At 46.3% G+C, this 20,579-nt stretch overlaps 6 protein-coding genes across 7 annotated transcripts in view; 2 read left to right on the forward strand and 4 right to left on the reverse strand.

Moving 5' to 3' along the window:
• The window catches only part of LOC118507422 (putative uncharacterized protein DDB_G0283051), a 32,796-nt gene extending 26,657 nt beyond the window's left edge, over window positions 1-6,139 (reverse strand). Inside the window, exons 1-2 of the mRNA XM_036045891.1 lie at window positions 5,729-6,139; window positions 3,876-4,703 (exon numbers count right to left, since the gene is read on the reverse strand). Of these exons, the coding sequence (XP_035901784.1) occupies window positions 3,876-4,266 (391 nt within the window). The 5' untranslated portion in view covers window positions 4,267-4,703; window positions 5,729-6,139. The remainder of the gene's footprint in view (window positions 1-3,875; window positions 4,704-5,728) is intronic.
• Window positions 6,140-6,689: 550 nt separating this feature from the next.
• On the reverse strand, window positions 6,690-8,826 carry LOC118507424 (membrane-bound transcription factor site-2 protease-like). Its single transcript, XM_036045894.1, has 2 exons — window positions 8,594-8,826; window positions 6,690-8,519 (listed from the first exon to the last, which is right to left on the reverse strand). Exons 1-2 carry the CDS (start codon window positions 8,666-8,668, stop codon window positions 7,062-7,064), a joined length of 1,533 nt encoding a protein of 510 aa, XP_035901787.1. The 5' UTR covers window positions 8,669-8,826; the 3' UTR covers window positions 6,690-7,061.
• Window positions 8,827-11,753: 2,927 nt separating this feature from the next.
• On the reverse strand, window positions 11,754-13,311 carry LOC118507426 (E3 ubiquitin-protein ligase TM129-like). Its single transcript, XM_036045896.1, has 3 exons — window positions 12,669-13,311; window positions 12,401-12,530; window positions 11,754-12,340 (listed from the first exon to the last, which is right to left on the reverse strand). The coding sequence occupies exons 1-3, from the start codon at window positions 13,133-13,135 to the stop codon at window positions 11,777-11,779; spliced, it is 1,161 nt and encodes a 386-aa protein (XP_035901789.1). The 5' UTR covers window positions 13,136-13,311; the 3' UTR covers window positions 11,754-11,776.
• A 24-nt stretch (window positions 13,312-13,335) lies between these two features.
• On the forward strand, window positions 13,336-15,266 carry LOC118507425 (transmembrane protein 39A). Its single transcript, XM_036045895.1, has 3 exons — window positions 13,336-13,973; window positions 14,039-14,824; window positions 14,896-15,266. The coding sequence occupies exons 1-3, from the start codon at window positions 13,620-13,622 to the stop codon at window positions 15,127-15,129; spliced, it is 1,374 nt and encodes a 457-aa protein (XP_035901788.1). The 5' UTR covers window positions 13,336-13,619; the 3' UTR covers window positions 15,130-15,266.
• LOC118507427 (LYR motif-containing protein 2-like) lies at window positions 15,182-15,812 on the reverse strand. Its single transcript, XM_036045897.1, has 2 exons — window positions 15,613-15,812; window positions 15,182-15,547 (listed from the first exon to the last, which is right to left on the reverse strand). Exons 1-2 carry the CDS (start codon window positions 15,649-15,651, stop codon window positions 15,293-15,295), a joined length of 294 nt encoding a protein of 97 aa, XP_035901790.1. The 5' UTR covers window positions 15,652-15,812; the 3' UTR covers window positions 15,182-15,292.
• A 1,084-nt stretch (window positions 15,813-16,896) lies between these two features.
• The window catches only part of LOC118507428 (sine oculis-binding protein homolog A-like), a 31,993-nt gene continuing 28,310 nt past the window's right edge, over window positions 16,897-20,579 (forward strand). The window contains exons 1-2 of one of the 2 annotated variants that reach the window (XM_036045898.1): window positions 16,897-17,107; window positions 18,612-19,200. In XM_036045898.1, the coding sequence (XP_035901791.1) occupies window positions 19,111-19,200 (90 nt within the window). In that variant the 5' untranslated portion in view covers window positions 16,897-17,107; window positions 18,612-19,110. The remainder of the gene's footprint in view (window positions 17,108-18,611; window positions 19,201-20,579) is intronic. The other variant, XM_036045899.1, reaches the window with a different exon arrangement.

The following is a 20,579-nucleotide window of genomic DNA, read 5'->3' on the forward strand; positions in this document are numbered from 1 at the left end:
TTATCTCTGTAAATTATAATTTCCCAGGTTTTTTCTAAAGTAAAGGGATAAAAAGATAAAAAGTACTTCACTATATTCCATATCAAAACGTTGCTTATTTTTAATTTTAAAAATCGTAATAGTTAAAATGTATACTTATTAAACCTAAAAAAGGTAATGAAATATTAAAGTTGACTTTAATTGAGTTTTTAATGCAAAATTCAATCCACGCTACGAAGAACTATTAATATGTTATGTCAACGGAGTCTACTGCGTAAACAACGCTTATTTATCCTGTCAATATCACTTGGAAACGGGTTTGGAGCATCCCGGATGCGGCTTCGTTTAGTTACGGTATCGCTTTGACCTTCGCTGGACGGTCTTGACTGCAAGGAAATTACGCTACAATTTTGTCTTTATCCTTTATTGCCCAGCCACTTAAGCTGTGGCCACTGCAATGCGGTCGATGCGTCAATGGCGTTAGGCTGTTGAACTTTGAAACGATAAATACGACCGAAACGAAATTATCCTTATGAGGTAAGCAGAAGAAGCGAATATTGTAGGAATTAGTTATCTGTATTCTAATAAGTTCATCTGTTTTACTCAAAACTGTTAAAGTTAAATTTGAATATATTACTAAGCGATTACATTACTCCCGGGGTGGGAAAACTTTTCCACCATCGCTCACCTCTTGTGCGTTTGGTTTGATGTACCTATAAACCGCCCAAAGAAGGAAAGAAAAACAAGTCTTTTCCCTTTCTATTTGCTATGCAATTTTTCTGCTCAGCAGGTTTCCCACTTAGGATTTCATCAGAATGGGGTGAGAGCGTTATCCAATTTTTATCGACAGTGATTAATCACCCGCAAACCTTTGGGGAGAAGGCTTCTACGTGTGGAATGAACTTTTCTGTTTCGAAAAGTAAATAATGTGTGGGTTTTTTGATAATTTGGAAAATGATTCAAACGCACCCAAACTCATCATTAAATAGAAAGTAAGCTTAGTTTGCGGTTGCTTTCAAGTATGAATTTGTTTCATCCTTATTGAAAACACAAATCATTAAACAGACCCATTCGCATGCTGCTGCTTTCTCCATTAAACGATTCTCTTCCCAATTGCTTGCGTCAAATCTGTTTTATAAAGCTTTCAGAAGGGTTCGTATAACCTCTTTCGATCCAAGCCCTTTTTCTTGTAAATGCATTAAAGTGAATGGCAGCAGTCGGAATGGAAATATGTCTATCCCAACGGCACTTAAACGAAACATAACAGTTCCGAGTGGAAGGAAATAGGTGAAGCAAAGTGCGAGAAAATATTTTGCTTGAAGTGTTATCCAAAAACGGTTTATGAAGATGCTGTCGCTTGCAGTAAAATGATAAACTCATTCATATTCTTAACGATCGAAACGTGATCTAAGTTCGGATAAGGCATACCATTTGGATGCTTTCTCCAGCTTTCATCGCTCTTGGTGTACTTCGTGCAACGGGACGTGTGTTTTTTTCCGAATGCTCTTTTTCATCAATTGAAATTTCTTGATCCTGCATAACACCTTGTGGATCGGTTTTTCTTTCGGTTCGTTTAAGCTAAGCAAAAGGAATAGCGGGTGCGTCGCCCCGTTCCCGGTGTTGCGGTTCCATGTTCGGGAAATTGAATCCGATAACATCAATCCCTGGAATGTGACGTTTCATTGTGAAACGTTCACATTCCTGTTGGATCAATTTTGCTCGGGAACACGCACACACACGCGGATGAATAGTTGCTGAAGCATATCACATCCCTTACGGCACAAAAAGGACGATGACGATGATATGGGATGCAAAAGTGAAAGGACGCTCTCTAATCCGACGCTGGTCAGTGGTGTCCCAATCGATCTCCGTCTACCTCTGCCCCATACTTTGGATCGATAGCTTTGTTAGAGCGCTCGAGTTTCCGGTCAGTCAACGATTATGTGCAGAGTGCAGAGAAACGGCACACTGCAGCTGCGGTTCGGTGGACTTTTTAGACCGCAATGCAGCAGCGCTCTAGGCTAGCGCCGTCGGAAGATAGTTTAGTAGGCGATAGTTTCTTGCCGTAAGTGTGTTGAAGAAGAGCCTGTTCCAATAATCGCTAATACAAAACTATTCTAAGCAAAGGCATACGCATCGGATGGTGCTCAAATAGCCATCTAGACCAGCTTTAGGATGACGTTTGGAGTTTTTCTATAATAATGCCATTAATAATAATTATAGCGCACAAGAAGAAGACGCATGACGCAAGACATGAAGAAGACGTAAAGATGCCATTTATCAAGTATTTAGTGATACTTGGAATTTTCGTTATCGCACTTGTTTTTACCACACAATTTAATATAAAACGTTTGCGTTTGGTTTAGATACATGGTAAAATTTTTAATCGAACTATAATCTGCTGAGTTGCCACTAAACGAAGGGTTTTGGAATCGATGTGTAAGTGAATAGGCAAATTCCATTCGGCGAATTAAATTCAGACTAATACGATATCACGAATTTTTGCATAAATATAAAATCAGGAATGTCTAATACCGCAAGAACCATCAAACACAAAAAACATAGTACGATATGGACGGTATCGCCTATACCTCATGCAAATACCGTACAATCATTATTCGATTTTTATGAGCCACCACCAACCGAACCATCACAACCAATTCGAGCAATGCGCGTACGAATGATCCACGCTAAACTTTCGCACAGCGCAACGTTTATTTTCCATTATACATTATACAATTCCATTATACAAAAAAGCGAAAGCTTTTTTTGCACAACAGCAAAACAGAGAAGAAACAATACGAAAAATCGACCAAGCCGAGCAGAAGGCACATGGGCGTTCGCATAAAAAGGAACGTGAAATAAATAGGCAACTGCCGTGTTAGAAAATCGTTGTTTTGGATGGTATAAAATTCCTTTACAGTCGGCAATAGAAACGAAAGCGTGGTGAATATTTTAAGGGGAAGTTTAACAAAACAAAACTTAGTTTTAGAATAATTTAATTGCTGATTTTAATAATGCCTTGTATATTCAATTTTTAAAACAGTTTGTTAACTGTTTAGCCTTTCTCCCTTACGAATCGTTTCGAATTTCCATTTGAATCGTTTATTTAGAAGTCTATGTAAATGTGTTCGGTAACTTCCGAATCGACCTGAGAAGATGTGCTGCCTGCACCGCTAAAGCTGTACGACAACATATCCAACGTCTCAGACGAGAGAATTTAACGTTTATGACCAGCATATATGTCATCTTTATCATACATTTCCGTTAAGGAAATCGAGATACACTCGACACAACACCTTACACCAGCAGGCTCATCTTGACAAAAGTTTCTTTCCCAAAAGGACCCGACGTCACTAAGCCCCAAACGAAAGTGGCCAACACTGTGGATTAAGCAAACCTGGCAGATGATTAATTTGTCGTTAGTTTTAATGAGTTACAAAGCACTGACACATATTGTGGAATGTTGACAGCCGCTTTCCTGATAAGAGAAAATCGCTTGCGGATGGGATGCCAAGTGATTAATGGAGCAGAGAATTAGGGGGCGAAAGTAATAAAGTGAAACATTTCCATTCGATGAGCTGGAGCTCGAGGTGCTGAACGGATGGATGAAGATTAGTGAGCAGTATTAATGAGTTTTTCCCCGTGCATTGATTCGTTGCTTTTTTATCAACTAAAGATACGTTCTAAATAGTAAGTTTAATATTAAGTATGTAGTCAATGAAAGAAATTATTAGTGATTTACAAATAAAAGCATCATTTAGTGCACCATCAACTCTACTCATATTCCATCAACTAGCAAACAATTTCATAAGCCACACACAGTTGCAACACGGAACACAATACAAAACATAATCTCACTAAATGAGCATTACTACGGAAGAACAAGGACTTACCGCTGGAATTATGATTCGTATTGTTGTTGTTGTTGTGGTTGTTGTTCCCATTGTTGTTGTGGTGTTGGTTGGCAGCATGTTTCTGTCCGTCGCCGTGTACCAGCAGTCCGTGCCCACCAGCGTTCGGTAGTTTGCCCGGCATACCAACGCCACCGACCACAGGCAGGGAGTTGGCGTGCGTAAGATTGACCGGATGTGGACCATGGTGGCCGGCGGTACTATGATCGGCCGTCGTCTGGATGGCAGATAACGGTATCGCCAGACAGTTGTTCCCGGGAGCCTGCAGACAGTCCTGCTCCGACTTCGGCAGTGGCGAGTAGGCTATGATGGACCCCCGTCCCGAGGATGGACTGATACGGTTGTACCGTCCACCGGTAAGCTTGTCACTCATCTTGTTGCGGTCTGGTTCTTGCGCCAACAGGTGACGCTACTAGCTGGACGGCACTGGTGGCGGAGGAGGCGTTGGTGGTGGCTACGACGCAACGGAAGGATCCGGCTGGTGGTCAATGTCAGATCCGGCACGGTACGCCGATCCGTACTGATCATTCTAGGCGTTCCTCGCTCGCTCGCGATGTCTGTTCGACGGCTGTTGCTCGGTTAGTGCATGTTGTTGGACACTAGTAACTTAATGGTTGAGGATTTGTTGTTTGCCTCTATGGTTTCACTACACTCGCACAACGACCCTGGTCGGGTGATTCACGACAAAATTGTGCCCTTGAAAACAATTAATTCTTATCGTACACCGAGGTGCCCAAGCAGAACAAAGCACAAGCAGGGGGAATTAGCAATTTTCCGGTATGAACTTAATTCGTTTCACTGTACACTAAACTAAAATAAAACATAAACAAGAAACATTAACCTCCGCGAGAAAATGGCACTTTCATTTGACAGCTTGTGTTAAACGTTGAAAATGAACCATTCACACACATCGCTCAAGGCACACTTGGTAGGAGGATTTTGAGGGACCATTTCACTTCTGTAGTACTTTGGTTGAAGCAGCAACACAACACGGGATGCAACCATAGTACACATTGACTATTTACGCGTGCAAAATCAAGCATTTCGACAAGCGCACAATCGCGGATTGTGGTGTATTGCATGGCAACCTCAGCAACCCTTCGCCAACACTTGTTTGTTGTCACTTTCGCATATTTTTTCGCATTCTCTTTAAATCCCTGCCCGCATTCCGCCCGACCCGACATTTATAAAGAGTTTTCCCCGTTGTCAGTGCCCGCGTGGTGGCAAGGTTTTTTTGAAAGAAATTTCCGTTTTTTGCGCTATAATTAGATAGCATCGGCAGTGTAGTAAGGCAGTAGGTAGTCGCATCAACAATCATCATCTGATCGCTACACTCGCTTTCTTTCAGTTCGTCCCTTCATGCCTCATGCCTTCTCTCCACATTTCTATCAACGTTACGTTATCTCGATCTTGATCAGCGCGTCCCATCATCCGAAGAGGTTGTTCCGCCCATTTTCGCCACTGTTGTTAGCGCTAAGTTTATCGTAACCTTTTGATTTCGTTAAGATCATCTCGATTAAACGCTGCCTAGGCTTACGATTAGTAAAATCGTTGAGAAAGGTAAATAAATGCCATCGGCAGATGACTGTGGATGATTTGTGGATCAAAAGCAGCTGTGCGGCTGCCTTTTCTCCTATTCATTAAAAATGGGATTCTTGATTTTTTTGTGGAATAAAAGGCAATTTTTATTCCATTTGAGTTTAAAGAACAAATATTATACTTTTAATTTAAAATTTCCTTATAATTGACACCACTTTCAATAACACGAATCGCTTGAGCCTTTAAAGATGAACACAATAAAACAAGGACCATAACAGCACACCGATTATCCTTACCTACAACAGTAAACAACAATGTGAAACTGCACAAGGTTGCGTATTTAAAAAAACGCTACCCAAACTGCCAAACATTGGAAACACCGCACTAAATATTTGCGTTTACACACCCACCCACACACACGTGTGTGTAACCCCGGACCGCGTGCTCGATGGCGTGAGGTGCATTCGTGTTGAACGGACATCCCGGCGCGTACTACGCGTAACCAGAGACGGTGAGTGTACAAAAAAAACAAAATCGAAAAAAAGCACAAACACACACAGGACAGGTCAGTCGTCACGCGACTGTTGATGTACTACACACATGCGTCTTCGACACGCTACCGGAAGGACGAAACTACCGCACTGCTCGAAGGCGTTCAAACGACTACTACGTTTGTGGCTTCCGAGGCGACGAATTTTCCGCATACCGACACCACCACAACTACTACTACGAGAGCGCATCATACAGAGATAATGTGAGAAAGAGTGAGCGAGAGTGAGCGAGGCAGGTGAAGCAGCCTTCGCTCTCACGGGTTTCCACCGTCCTTCTGAGGCAAGAGAAAATCGGCAAGCGTTTGAGGCTTGGAAAGAAAAGAAAAATACTGGAAATAACAAAATAAGGACTCAGCATCCTTGAGCGTTGCTTATTAACGCAGAGAAGTGCTCAGAGCGGAATTATTTCCACCGATAAGGAAGCTTCTTCAGTACGGGTTTGTTGATATTTCGTCCCTGTTGCGGGAGCTACCAGTTTTCCTGATATTTGGAGAGTGGTGGCACATCCGGCGAGAGATGTAAGCACCTGTTATCTCCGAAGGAGTTTTCTGGTTACTTTCTCTTCTTGCATATTTCGCCTGCTTTTTTCGCACATCGATGCGGAATTCACGGGACAGCTGATCTTGAACATGTGTTTAAGGAGCTGGCTGCACAGAACGGCCAGGCATTTTTTTTCAGGCGAACCGACCAAAACTCGTACTTGGTGTTATCGTTTAGTTTTAGATCGGTGATCATGTTTATTCTATTCGCTAATATCAATACACAATATGTCTTTACTATAAATGATTGCATTCAGTGATAAGGAGCTGCTAGTTGCTGATGCCATTGTTACGTGACTAATAGTTTGCTTTTAATGCTTCACCCTTACTGAGCTGGTGATTGAGTCTGTTTTATTCGCATTACCACTTACTGTGATTGCCCCAACTACTATTGCTAACTTAACTGCGCTTTTGTAGCGTAAAAATGTTGAATTTCCTACATAAATGGAATTCGATGTCATATGGCGTGCTCGGGTGCTTGTCCTGCTACTTTATTTCCCTAGGCCTCATACTACAACGCCGCTTTAGGAATCTGTTTCTCACACGGACAGTACCCTGTAGAGCGATAGCCAAAACACTTTGATAAGCAGTATGAACACGAACAACGTGCCAACCACGTTGACAACGAGCGAAATCATGTCACGTTTACTTTTCTGCGGTATCCGCTGCTGGATCGAGCCGTCCGATAGCAGCGTGTTGACGATGTGCTGCCCATCGAAGCCATAGCACGGCATAACGTTGATGAACGCTAATCCGATCGCAAACACGGTCACATACTTGAGTAGCAGCTGAATCGAGTCCGCAAAGCGCGGCGCGAACACACCCGTCTTGGGCACGAACCTCGAAACTTGAACCGTTCGGGTCGCATCACCCGGATGTCCGATATAGATGACGTCCGGTTTGGATTCGCGCCGTATCTGCATGATTGTGGTGTAGTTGTTGATGCTGGGCTTAAAGCAGTGCCCTTCCGAACATTGGCCGTTGTGCTGGCAGTAGCCGAAACTGTTCTCGATCGTTTTGCGTATGTTGAGGCACATGTGCTGCGGTAACGCCACGTCGTCCTCGTTGGCATCGACCATGTACTCGAAGCAGCTGGACGCTGTATTATCGCTGCCGCAACACTCGATCAGGCCATCGTTCTTGTGCGACATGGGTACGGATTCATCGTTCAGATGAACGAAATCGGTTGACACACAGTAGGCCGGTGGCGAGTGAATGGTGTGCAGCAAACATTCGAACCAACTCTCCTCGTGATGGATCTCGCAGTTGTTGATCGATTTTATAATGTCGCCCTGCTCGAGCCCCCGCGATCCGGCCATCGGGGAGTTGTTTTTGAGCGTCGTCACAATAACACCGTCGCTGGTGCGATAGAGCGCCGAGAAAAGCAGTGGGGTGGACATGAACAGCAGGTAGGTGAACAGGCCCAGCACCAAATTGTGCCAGATGCCGGCACACAGCACGCGTAACTTCTTCCACAAGCGCAGCGTGTTCAGCTGGTCTGAATCAAGCTGCGTGTAGGCCATCGGTATGATTAGCAGCACGTGCAGACCAAAGCCTTTGATCTGAACGTCCTCGAGTACGGCCGCTAGCCCATGCCCGAGCTCGTGCACCACACTATTGATGGCGAGAGCTGCGATGTAGTAACCAATTTCGTTGATGGGCAAATTCACACCCGGCACTACCAGATCGATCTCTACCATCCGCCGGCCGGGCGTGCGCGAGTCTCCACCGGCCACGCCCGCCGTTACCACCCGTGCCGACTGTCCGTGAAGATTCGTTTGCAAGGAAGACACGACGATCATCACCACGGCGAACGGCATCAGCAGCAGGCTCAGGTAGACACCGAGGTTGAAGCTGCAGTCCAGTATTTTCGGATACTTGGTGCTCCATTTCACGATTGACCGGTTCAGGGCAGTCGTGTGCCACTGCAGGCGAAGGAACTTTACCGTCAGTCCGGTCCCTCGCAGGAATGCATCGTATGGATAGTGCATGCAGCTCTGGAAGGGTGGAGCAAAAATCATGTTGAAACAAGCAGCACTAGCAAAACAAAACACGACACGGCGAATCATACCTTGAAAAATCCGTCAAAAAACAGCAGCACCACGTACATCAGCACTACAATACCTAATATTACTATCAGCTCCATGCTGGTGGAAGTTCATACGCGTGAAGGGGAGGAGTTTTATGGCAGCAGATGCATTATTAGGTAGAGGAAAATAACAAAACTCTTTTGCAACCACCGGCAAATTGCATTCCCCAGAATGTTTTGGTTGTTGTTTGCAAATCGGCTGTCAAAGTGTAGTGCGGAACGGATCGGGTATGTGCAGCAGAATGATGGTTCCGTGTGTGCGTGAGATGACCACCACTAGCGAAAATCGACCCGATCTCAAACAACCCAGGATTCAACTCGCAACTCTTAATTCGAGCAGTGTAATGTACTTGTACAATCGCTTGTAAAGCTTTTTTGGCTCGTTGAGTACAATTGCAGATCGTTTCATGCACATGCACTTTCATTATAATTGTTTCGCGAACCAGTGTATTAAACGAGACTGGGAATCGCCAGCCGGGAGTTGGAGTGGCCTGCTCGAACTATGAGGAGAAACAGCTGCTCGAATTTGCTCTTGAAATTCTCTGAAAAGTGAGTAAAAGTGAGGAGCAGCTGCTCGACAATGCCGGAAAGGTGAGCAAAACTGTTCACTTGACATTAACGCACGACCACAATTACTGCTGACCGAATGCCTCCTCTATGTGCATCGAACGCGAGCTGTACAGTTTACTCGGATCGAACAGCAATGCATTTGATAAAATTGTAAAAGTAGTGTAGTCACACGCACATTTCGTACCCGTCGTTTTTTGAATCGTGAAAGGACGCGTTCGGTAAATGTCGCTGTTTTGGTGCAAATAATCACGATCGTTCTGAGGTGCGTCGTTTGTGATATCGCGCGCGCGCTGCGCTTCCTTTCTTTCCGCGTTTGTGCGTACACCACCGACGGCTGTCATCGGTGAAACGGTATTAGGAGCTGTGTGTGGTTTTTTTTTACGTTCAATGTGGTCCGTGATTTGCAAATGAAGATGTTTCCCGCGACGCTCATTTCTCGCCTGAAGTCGATGCTAAGCGACATCGGGCACGGCGGACGCACCGACAGCAACAACGACCGTAAGCGAAAGAGTATTGTGCAGCAAGACATCGATATCAAGAAACGCCGAATGACGACAGTGTCTTCGATTCCAGCACCGATGGAAGAGATTTCTACCCACAGTAATAGACCGGCACGGCCGACACCATGCAATTCCGTGACAGGCGTACAGTTGCAGAACGGTGCGCACGGTGCAGTGCCCCGGTCGATGGCAAGCGTGCGCCGTCTGAGTGAAATTACCGACATGCCAAGGGTAAATCTGTACTCACCACCATTCCATCTACCGGACCGGTTCGGAATGTCAGAAGCACGACCACTGGCACGGCGCAGCGAACAAAGCCGTCCTCCGCAGTTAATCCCAATAAAGTGCGTCCCGTCGCGAGCATCGGGCTTTGGTCAACGAGGTGCAGATGGTGGGTCAGGCATCGGCCTGAAGCCACCTTTCGGTGGGTCCAGTTCCGGTTTGTTCAGGCAAAGCGTGCCGCAGTCGTCGGGAGCCAATGTGAGCGCCGGTAACGTTTCCTTGCTGTCCAACGAGTTCAGGAATCTGCTGCGCTCCAAGCACGGCAACACCCCGACGACGTGGTCCGACGACAAAGCCGCACTGGACCAAGAGCTAGACGCACACCGCGAAGCGACAAAGAAGTATGAATCGCTGATGCAAAAGTTTATCCCCATCATGAACGAGCCGCCCAAGCGGATCGCATACGATCGGTATACGCGGAAAACCATCAATGGGGATGTGTCGCGATCGACCGTGCAAAAGCTGACTCCGATGGCAGAGCTGACCGATGATGACGGCGACGACGACAATCAGGACGACAGCGACGACTGTGTGGAGGTGGAGGTGACACACAGCAAAAGTGGCCGTTTGTTTACGCCACTCGATTCGATGTTGACGCTGGCGCTGGAGAATGCGAACGACTCGAAGCAATCGTTGTCATCGACCAGCCAGCCGCCGGAACCGGTCAACTCGGTGAAGGAGCGGTTCGAGACGAAACAGGTCTTCCGGGACGACATCATCCAGGACGTGCAGCAGCGCTACGGTACCCTGTTCAGCCAGCGCAAAACGCTGATCGAGCAGGAGAAGAATCGTCTAGGCAGCCTGCGGCAAACCACGCACGTGCAGGAGAATGAGGCGCGCAACAAGATGCTCAACTACGTATGCTCCTTCTACAAGTTCGATGTGCTGAACGAGTCGGAGCTGAAGGAGTCTACGCCCGAGCCGGAAGATGTGCCGTTGCCGGAGCTGACGAAGGAACAGCTCGACCAGATGCATCGAAAGCTGCGCGCCGGCAACCAGGTGGTGATGGAGAAGTTTAACCTGCAGATCACCGGTAACGATCTCGTGACGTTGCAAGACCTGAACTGGCTAAACGACGCGGTCATCAACTTCTACATGGAGCTGCTGCGAGAGCGTAGCGAGCAGAAGCACGGCCAGGGCCTGCCGAAGGTCTACACGATGAACACGTTCTTTCTGCCGCAGCTGCTGAAGATCGGTTACTCGGGTGTGCGCCGCTGGACGCGCAAGGTGGACCTGCTGGCGAACGATATGATCGTGGTGCCGGTGCACGTGGGCGGCATCCACTGGTGCATGTCCACGATCGATCTGCGGCGGAAAACCATCCACTACTACGACTCGATGGGTTCGCCGAACAATGCCGTGCTGAACGCGCTGGAAGAGTATCTGTGTCAGGAGTCGATGGACAAGCGCAAAACGCCGTTCGACAAGAGCGGCCTGACCAAGCAGAACATACGCGACTGTCCGCGCCAGAAGAATGGGAGCGATTGTGGTGTATTTAGCTGTATGTTTGCCGAGTTCTTAACGCGCGACCACCCCATCACGTTCGATCAGTCCAACATGCCGTACTTTCGGAAAAAGATGACCGTGGAGATAATGTCGGGCAAGCTGCTCACGTAATCCGCCCGTGGGCCTATAATCGAAGAAAGCTATGCAAATTGAATAAAGCAACCCAGCACTCATCCCAACACACAATCATTTTCCCCTAACACTACTTTCGACAGATGCGCCCAGACCACCGGGCATGGCCCCCAGCCATGCAGCGGTACCATCCACCAGGAAAGGAGAGCGCATTTACTTCTGGCAGGACGAATATTTATTCTTCGGTTTGTTGCGCCGGCACACGGTTCTCGAGGTAGCATACGTCACGCACACAAAACCGAGCCCGGCACATCGGGCAGGTCGTTTTCTTGCTCAGCCACGTATCGCGATCGACTCGTCGCTGTTGCGACGCGAACCAGGTCGCCAAACAACCGACACACCACAACGGCCGACAACCGCACGGTTGGCAGCGTTCCGAATCGGGCAGTGGCGCACCGGTCACGCTCTCGTCCAGGCAGTACTTGACAATCTTCACGTCTGGCTGAGCCTGCAGGCACGCGAGACAACAATCACCGTCCTCCGGAACGAACGTGCTGGCTATGGTCGGATTTTGCGCCACCTCCTCCTTGAACGCTTCCACAAACCGTTCGGTGAGCGAACGAAACTGCACCGAGGGCATCACCAGCATGGGGCGATTCAGGCGATCGCGCAGCTCCTTGATGTGGCTGATGTTGATGCGAATGATGAACGGCCGGACCCGGCTCACCTGAGGCTTGACTAGGATGTTTACGAACTCGGCCGATTCGAGCGTATCGGTGATCACTTCCTTTCTGTCGATCTACGGAAGAGTAACGAACATGGTCGGTTATCAGCCTCGTGCACCTGCCAGCACACTCACCTTGTACGCGCACAACTGCGCCTCACTCTGCGGGACGATGTTGTGCACGTACATGTTTGTTTTAATGATCCAACTTTCCGTCACCACCAGTGTTGAGATGGCGTTTGAGCGTATGGAGATTTTGGTATCCCTGTGGTAAAGTGAATAGAGGACAAGTAGAGTACAGTGTACGGTGAAAACGCGCAGGGCACAATTGTTCATTTAAGAATAAATACACGATACTTTCGAACGAACCCGCCCGCCGTTGTCTTCTCAGTGATGTACGTACCGCCGATACTCGTCGTTAATGTTGGTGGCGACGGACCGCCAGTCCGGTAGGTCGGGGGTCGTCAAAAGGTGCAGCTGTTTCGCGATCGGATGATGGCTCCAACCGTCCATTGCCCAGTAGAACACGGTAAGCATGGCTACGAGCAGCAACGTACCGGAGCCGGTACAGAACGCTGCCCAGGCAGTCTCGGCGTACGAGGATGCATTCTGCTGCATTACGAGCTCGTCCGGATTCATCCACGCCATCAACCATATGAAGATGACGTACCCGAACGGCATCGCTGAGTGGATCAGCAGCTTCACGCTAGTCGCCTTCAGATGGTACAGCACGAAATCGGTTTCGGCCGCCAGGTAGTGTGTGCACAGCTGATTCACAGTCAGCCCGACCGATTCCATTTCCGACGTAGGGAAAATCGTAAAAAAGAACAGCATCACGAATATGATGCAGTACACGATGTGCGGTACCATCGTGCGTGTTTTTGTGCCGCCGGAATGGCACTCTCGGGAGGGAAAAGGGACAAATTAAAATAAGAGGTGCGAACGAAAGAGTTTTTGGGAGAGCAACAACAAAAAAGACCGTTTTTGGGAGAAAAACAAAGCACTTCGTTGGCACTGCTGTCAAACTGCTGCAGCAGTTATTTTGACATTTCCTGCTGTCACAACAAAGCGTTTTTGCATGCTTGCGATTCAAAACAGAGTAGGATCCAGCTGGAGGAAGGAAGCTTGCGCGTTGCTCTCGTTCGCCGGGATATTGGATTTAATTTACTACGGAACACACATCGCTCTGATCCACACACACTCTTTGGTCTCTGGAAGATGTCCAACTAAAGTTCTCGCTGGCAGCAGGAGCATTATTCGACCGACCGAAACGACCGGACATTCCGATAGTGTGATGTGCTGTGGTAGAATCGTACGAAAATAGTCAAATTGTATTGAAAAAACGCCAGCCGCCATGACTGTAACGAACAGACGGTACCATCGGGGACACCTTCCAACGTCGAGCCATTTTCAGCCCCCGGCCAGTACTGCTTCTTCCCCCAATGCGTTAGCGACGGTCGGTGGTAGCAGCAACAGCAGCAACAGTGGCAACACGAACAACACCGTGGACAGTAATGGCGAGGAGGATGGCAGTGCCATGTTTACGCCGTTTCCCAAACACGTGCCATATCCGAACGTGGAGCAAAGCTCGGAACTAATGAACGAGCTGCTCATTTTCTGCTTCACAATCCTTGCCAGTGCGACTCAGTTTTTGCACCTGTACCGGTCGGTCTGGTGGCTGCCGAACTCGTACAACCGGCAAGCTGTGGTAAGTAATGGGAGGTCACAGGTCGTATTATGGGCCAACTAATTCATTTTCGCTTCGTTTTATAGAACTTTTACCTAATCGACTGGGATCTTGCCATCTTTATCGACATTATGGCCAGCCGGCGGCTGCTGTACTGTTGCATACTGAAGTTCATCGATGCGAACTGTCCGGAAGCGTACGTGGAAGTGAGCAAACGGGCGGCCAAGTACACCTTTCTGGCGTTTGTGGTGGTTTCGTTTGCCGTTTGTGGGGCACAAATTTTCCAGAAAGCCAGCTACATCCATCTGTTCGTGTTGAGCTACCCGTTGGTGCTGTACCTCATGATATTTGGGCTGAATTTGGAACAGTTCCTGCGTACCATCGTCGATACGGAACCGAACTGTATCAACGGGATGCCACTGCACAGCTGTTCGTCCAATCCGAACTCGATCCGTACCGAAATCGATGCACTCAAGACGGACTTTAACAGCCGGTGCAAGCAAGTTATCTTCACGTCGCTGCTGAACGCGTACTATGCCGGGTTTGTTCCGTGCGTGCTCGCATCGAAGCATCTGTACTACAACAATTTCTGGACGACGCAGCATTTGGCCTGTGTGTTTGTGGGCGGTTTTACCATGTGCGTGACGTATTGCTTCCCGATGCGCTACTGCGATGTGTTTCACCGGGCCGCGCTACACCTTGGCCAGTGGCACCGGGTGAACAATCGGTCGAGCAGTGTGCCAGCGTACACCTGGTCGAAGACGAACATTTACCCGCACGGTACGTACGTGCGGCACATGGGAGAGGTGTATCGATCCGTGGGCTATTGCACTTCGGCCATACCGGCCAACAGCAGCCATTATAGATTTTACGTAAGTACAACAAAGGCGATCGACACGCTTAACGTAAGCCAGCAAGTAATTTGAACATGCTTTCTTTGCAGGCAATATTTAGCTATCATGTCGTCATATACATGTCCCTGTTTGCAGTTCAGATGTTGCTGATAGTACTGCAACTTGTCATATTTGCTCTAACACCGGAATGGCAGAACGTGCTGTCGGTTGGCTTTCTGTTGCTGACCAACTTTTTCACGCTGTTTCGGATCGCACGTGATTACTTCATTGCTCGTCGGATTTATGCTAGCGAACCGCTGTACCTCGGCATGAAGCTGCAGTAGTAGTAGTGCTAGTGAGCTGCACATATCTCAAACCAGCGCAGTAACGGACGGATGGTGATACCGACGTTTGTAATTTATTGAACTATACGATTAACTCTCAATATACATGAACTAGTGAGTAACGGTTGCGCAATCTCCGGAAACCGGTGGGATGCTAGTTTGTTTAGCTGACCTTCGCGTCCGAATTGCTGCCCGGCCCAGTCCCGCTGAGCTCGAGACTGGTCTGCAGCTCCTTCAAATTCCGGTTGCCATGCTGAAGCAGCATCTTGATGGCCAGCTCATCCGTTTGGTTCTTGTTGTTGCGAAAGTCTGCTCTGGCCCATTCCCGTAGCTCACGTCGGTTACTGGCATCCGGAACTTGCCGGATAGTACGAAATATGGTCCGGTATAGCTTAAGCACTTCTTGCCGCAGCATAAACTGTGTGAACATGGACAACAGTATCAGTAGGGTGAAATGACTACAATGGAAATGGTGTGTGTTACCTGCTTCAGGCTTAGTGCTGCTTTTGGTATTTTCGACATGTATGTTGCTGGTAAGTGATATTGTTTCGCACATTTACTCCAATGCACTGCAAGTTGCACGATTATGGTGGCAGGCCCGGCATTCAAATTTGTGTTTTCTTGTTTAGAATAGTGTGCTAATTACAATCTTTCTCATCCCAAGTTTTCCGATGAAAATCCGCTTGACATTTGTGTTTGTTTTGATTTTGTGTTGCTTAATGCAAGCAGCTGAGATCCAAGCAACAAAACGTGGGATTCGACACCGAACCGCAAACGGGCGTCTGATAACCGTCATATAAAAATGTTAACAGTACGCAAGTGCGGATATTTCAAAGTTGAAAAATTGTGCGTTTTTTGGGCGATTTTGCAATTCTAGTTAGGGAAAACAGTGTGATAAATTTTCATTTCAAGCAGAAACATTGAATTTTAATTTGGTTGATTATATTAATCTGCGAAAGGCAGTGTTAATAAGTTAACTAAAAATAAATAGTGATGAAAAGGTTAAAGGTTAAGGTTAGAATAACGACCCTCATCTCTCACCTTCTCGAGCACTCATTGCGGCGAAAAGAGATGAACAAGCCATCGAAATATAATCTAATCGAAAAGAGATGACTCGCGGTCGGCTGGCACAGAACTATTTTTCCTATAGCTTGTATGACGCTCTAAATGGATGTGTTATCATCCTTGATTGGCTATAGTCGGTCATAGGTTACCGGATTACCCTACTGAAAAAGTAACTTTTTTTTGTAAGAAAAAGTGAATTAGCTTAACGGCGTTTAAATCTTCATAGAATTAACGATCCAGCGTCGCTGGCACAGCTTAAACGCAACTGATTTTTTGGCATGGACTCTCAAAATTTGATGAGATTTGACTGAAATGCGCCGCATTCGCATTGGAACACTTCACGATTAATGCCCAATTAAATAATATTACAACATCGCATGTGGGAAGGCTATGACCGAGCTGTAATGGAATTTGACAGCAGTCGTTTCGGGGCATAGAAATCTCCGGGATAAGGAAACCTTTTCTATTAAATTCCATGTACAAAATCCAACATCATGTGCTGTTAAATCAGCATTTGCAATTATAACGACATAACTATGACACCGGGCTTGCATCGCATTGCTTATCGGAATATCTTAAAAATGAAATTTCTTAAAAAATGTGTTTATTCATTAGTTGTTTTTAAACATAAAATAATGATTCTGATGTGAAACTCTAGCCGCAATCTGCAACCAAATTGAAACAAACGAAAACAGTAAGACATCCAAATTTTAACCAATAAAACGATAACACGTTGCCCAGTGTGCAATCCGCGTTCATCAACATTGGGCCAAAGGTGGTGCGTGCGAACCGGTACAATTCGATGCATTCGTGTTTTGAATCGCGGGAAGTGCGCACATGCTTTGCGGTCGTGCGTGTTTGCTGGCGCCAACTTTCGTGGCGTTCTCTGCTGGCGTGTTTTGAACAGAAGAAAGTGTGTAGGATGTGAATTTTAATATTATACGATCTTGAATATTTATTTTTCTGTTAAGCAAAGTAAACTTACATAATATGTGGCAATAGAACATGTGTGATAAATAGCAACAGTTACGGATGCCAAAGTGGATTTCTTGAAGTGAAGTGTATAAATGTAGTGATTATAGCCCAAGAAATGGCTGTTGAAAAGGAACTATTATTTTCTTACACGAGAAAGTGAAACACAAACTATCTCAAACAAAAGTTAGGAGAAATTAGACAACTGAACACATCCCTTTTCGGATGTAGGTTTTGGTAAACCAGAACCGGCAGTACCGTGCGTCCTGCGAAATTTGATACCACTTTTGTTCACAACCCATCGCGAAAGATGGATCGCTCGATCACTGTGTGCCGCATTTGCAGGCAACGATATCCTTCTTGTGCGACTGAGTGTTTAGGAAAAAAAGATGTGTTAAAAAATAGAACGATTTAAATTCGAAAGGGTGCTCCGGTCTCGCTGGCAAAAAGAAAAAAGAAGGGAAAACATAAGTGCCGCTATTAAGAAATCCACCTACGGGTAAAAGTTCTGCGATCGTGACGTTTGAGTAATGATGTTCATTAATTATAGGGCTATTGGAGTGGAATATGGTTTAGGAATGAAATCCAGAATTTCAAAAAGGACATAAAATCGAAATAGTAATCCAACTAGCAACAACTAATATAATTGCGAACCGATCGCTAAGACTGAAGCGTCAAGTAACGTCCAACAGTGTTCAAAATGGTACAGCGGTGTGTCCTTATTGCTCTCACTCGTTTCCATTTGTCGTAAACAGTGCCGTAAAAGATCAATTTCAATCATTAGCATACCAATCGTTTTTTTTCTCCTTTTCCATCGAGAGCTTAGACAGATCGTAAGCCGCACATTCCCCCCGTTGAGCATAGCGCCCTGGAGTTCGGGGGGCTTGCTTGTTTACGTTTTTCCAATTTTTCATCGCATATCATATCGCACCGCGTTGAATCGATTCGCTCGCGCGTCCGGAGGCGTGTTTGATATAAAAATACTCACTCACCTCGTGCGATCGTGCGAGATGCGGATTTGCGCTAAAAATATGAGCCTAAAAAAGGGAGAATACTGTAAAGTTAAAATAAACACTGCCCAACATGATACGCGTGCAGCGGGTCGGTCGACACGGGAAGTCGACAATGTTGCTATTCCTGTAGAATAAATTTATTAACACACAAAAAATAGTATTAAATTTAGAGTCGGTTTAAAAATAGACCAAGGAATGGTGGCATATCCGTCGAGAGCGTGAAATAGGTTCTCAGTTGCGTTTAGATTTCGCTGACGATGTGCGCGCATTTCGTGCGGTTCGAGCATCATAAGGTTTGATGTATCAGGTTGCTGATTGGCACAAGTTTGGTGTGCCCTATGGTTTCGTTTACCGGAACATAAGATTGGGCATTCAGGATTCAGGTGCTCGGCAAAACAGTCCGATCGCTTATTACTATTGGTCACGTTTTAGTCACCAGTTGCAGATAAAATCCAGTACCCGTGATCTACAACAACAAAAAAACTCAGTGAAAAATACATTTAATTAAGCAACAACGGTCGGAAAATGAGTGGACTGTTGGTGAAGAGAGTGAGCGCGTGTGTTCTCTGGGAAAGCCTTTATAGCGTACCGAACGGCAACTGAAAGTTGGCATCGTTCTCGCGAGCTCTCGACCCAGCGGCCGGTCCGACCTCGTGCTGCACTTTTGCCGCGTATCGAATGACATGGGAGGAATTTGGTGGCATGTGCACGGTCTCATATTACGGTGGTCCGGTATGAACACAAAGAACTGCCACTATCACCTTCGCTACCGGTGTGGCTGCTGGTAAAGGACCACCAAGTCCTTGTCCCGGTCTTGGGCTTTGTCGGTGGAAAGTGAAACGTGAAGCATTTCTTATCATTGCGAAGCGCGCGTAAGCCGTAGCCCAGGACTAGAAATTTTATCCGCGCCTGAGCGAGAACCGGCGTTACGATGGCAACGGCATCATCATCATCGGCGAGTACGTCACCGCCACGGATAAAGGTGAAGAAGGAGATCTGTACCGATAACGATACGATCAAGGTAAGTTGGATGCGTGATTACATTACTTGAGGTACAATTTTTGAAATTTTATAATACTAACTGTAAGAATAACAGATACAACAGATCGATTTTTATAAGCCAGCGCGTGTTGGTCCAGCGTGTGCATTATTGCATTTGGTCATACGAGCCGCTCTCGAGGTGCATGCCGGCAGTGGCTGGCAGGCCAATACGTCACCATGGTTGAGTACGGTATCGTGTTTCACTGGCACGCGTGCTTCAGCCGACACATGCCGGAAAATCGATACTAATCGATCGTTTGAAGTTTTCTATTTCACGTTACACTTCTGCTTGAGGATAATCAGATGTAATGGACAGCTGGGTTGAAAGGAGGAGAGACAAATAAAATGGCAAATAATATCATGTTTTAAAATTTTATTTAAAATAGATTATATTTGAAATAATTCATATAAATTGCCAAAACAGTCCTTCAATCCTATCGTCCAAGAGAGCCAATCTACCATTGATTTTTGTGTTAAACAAACTTCCAAACGAACTAGTAGGAATCTCCATTTGTAACTCCATCAGCTTGCGTGAGTTCAAATATCGCCAAAAACACGGCTGGAGAGAGTGGCTCGGACAGGGTTACATATTCGGGTTACATCGAACAAAACCTCAAGCGCCCTAGGTTGGAAATTGGAGCTTGCTGATGTCGTCCTGCCCCGGTTACCGGACGCTTGGAGTGCAATACGCATGTGGGCTGCTATCGAGCATAGCTTGATGGACGAAATCTTTCGCACCGAAAACGGTGGTCCGGAAATTGTAGTAGGGTGGTGCTCTGTTGTACTGTTGTACGGTAATTGGACCGTTGGAGAAGTTGAGCCTTTTGAGGAACAAAAACGGGGTGAGGTATGAAGAAGCAGATCGGGCTATCTATATGGTAGATATCGGGAGTTAAAACACAGTAAGGACGGTGGAAGAATTTTGATGGGATTTGTACAATGGTTTTGTGGTTTTGTACAGTGAGTTAAATAGTTGCCTAGGTGTTGCATAAGCGATAAATATAAATTTTAAACGCCAGTTTAGGCCAGTAGTTAGGATTTAGTTTAGGATGATTTGCTTGCTCGACCAAGAATCTTATCTCGTAACTTGTACTTCTTACAATACGCTCAATTACTCATTCGATCCTATGTACGTTAAATGCGACATTCTCTCTAGGCTGTAGTGTCAAAGAAGAAAAAATAATGAAAGATATTCTCAATATTATATTTCTTATATTGCTCATTTAAATCTTGTATAGGCCTAACGACCTGTTAAGGACTTCTTCTTCTTCTTTGGCCTGACAACCTCATAGGTCATGCTAGCCATTTCTGGCTTGCTAGGCTTAATGATACCACGTAGTTGGATAGTTAGTCCTCACT

Source organism: Anopheles stephensi, chromosome 2 (genome assembly GCF_013141755.1).
Source record: "Anopheles stephensi strain Indian chromosome 2, UCI_ANSTEP_V1.0, whole genome shotgun sequence".
In the NCBI taxonomy this organism is placed as follows: Eukaryota; Metazoa; Arthropoda; class Insecta; order Diptera; family Culicidae; genus Anopheles; species Anopheles stephensi.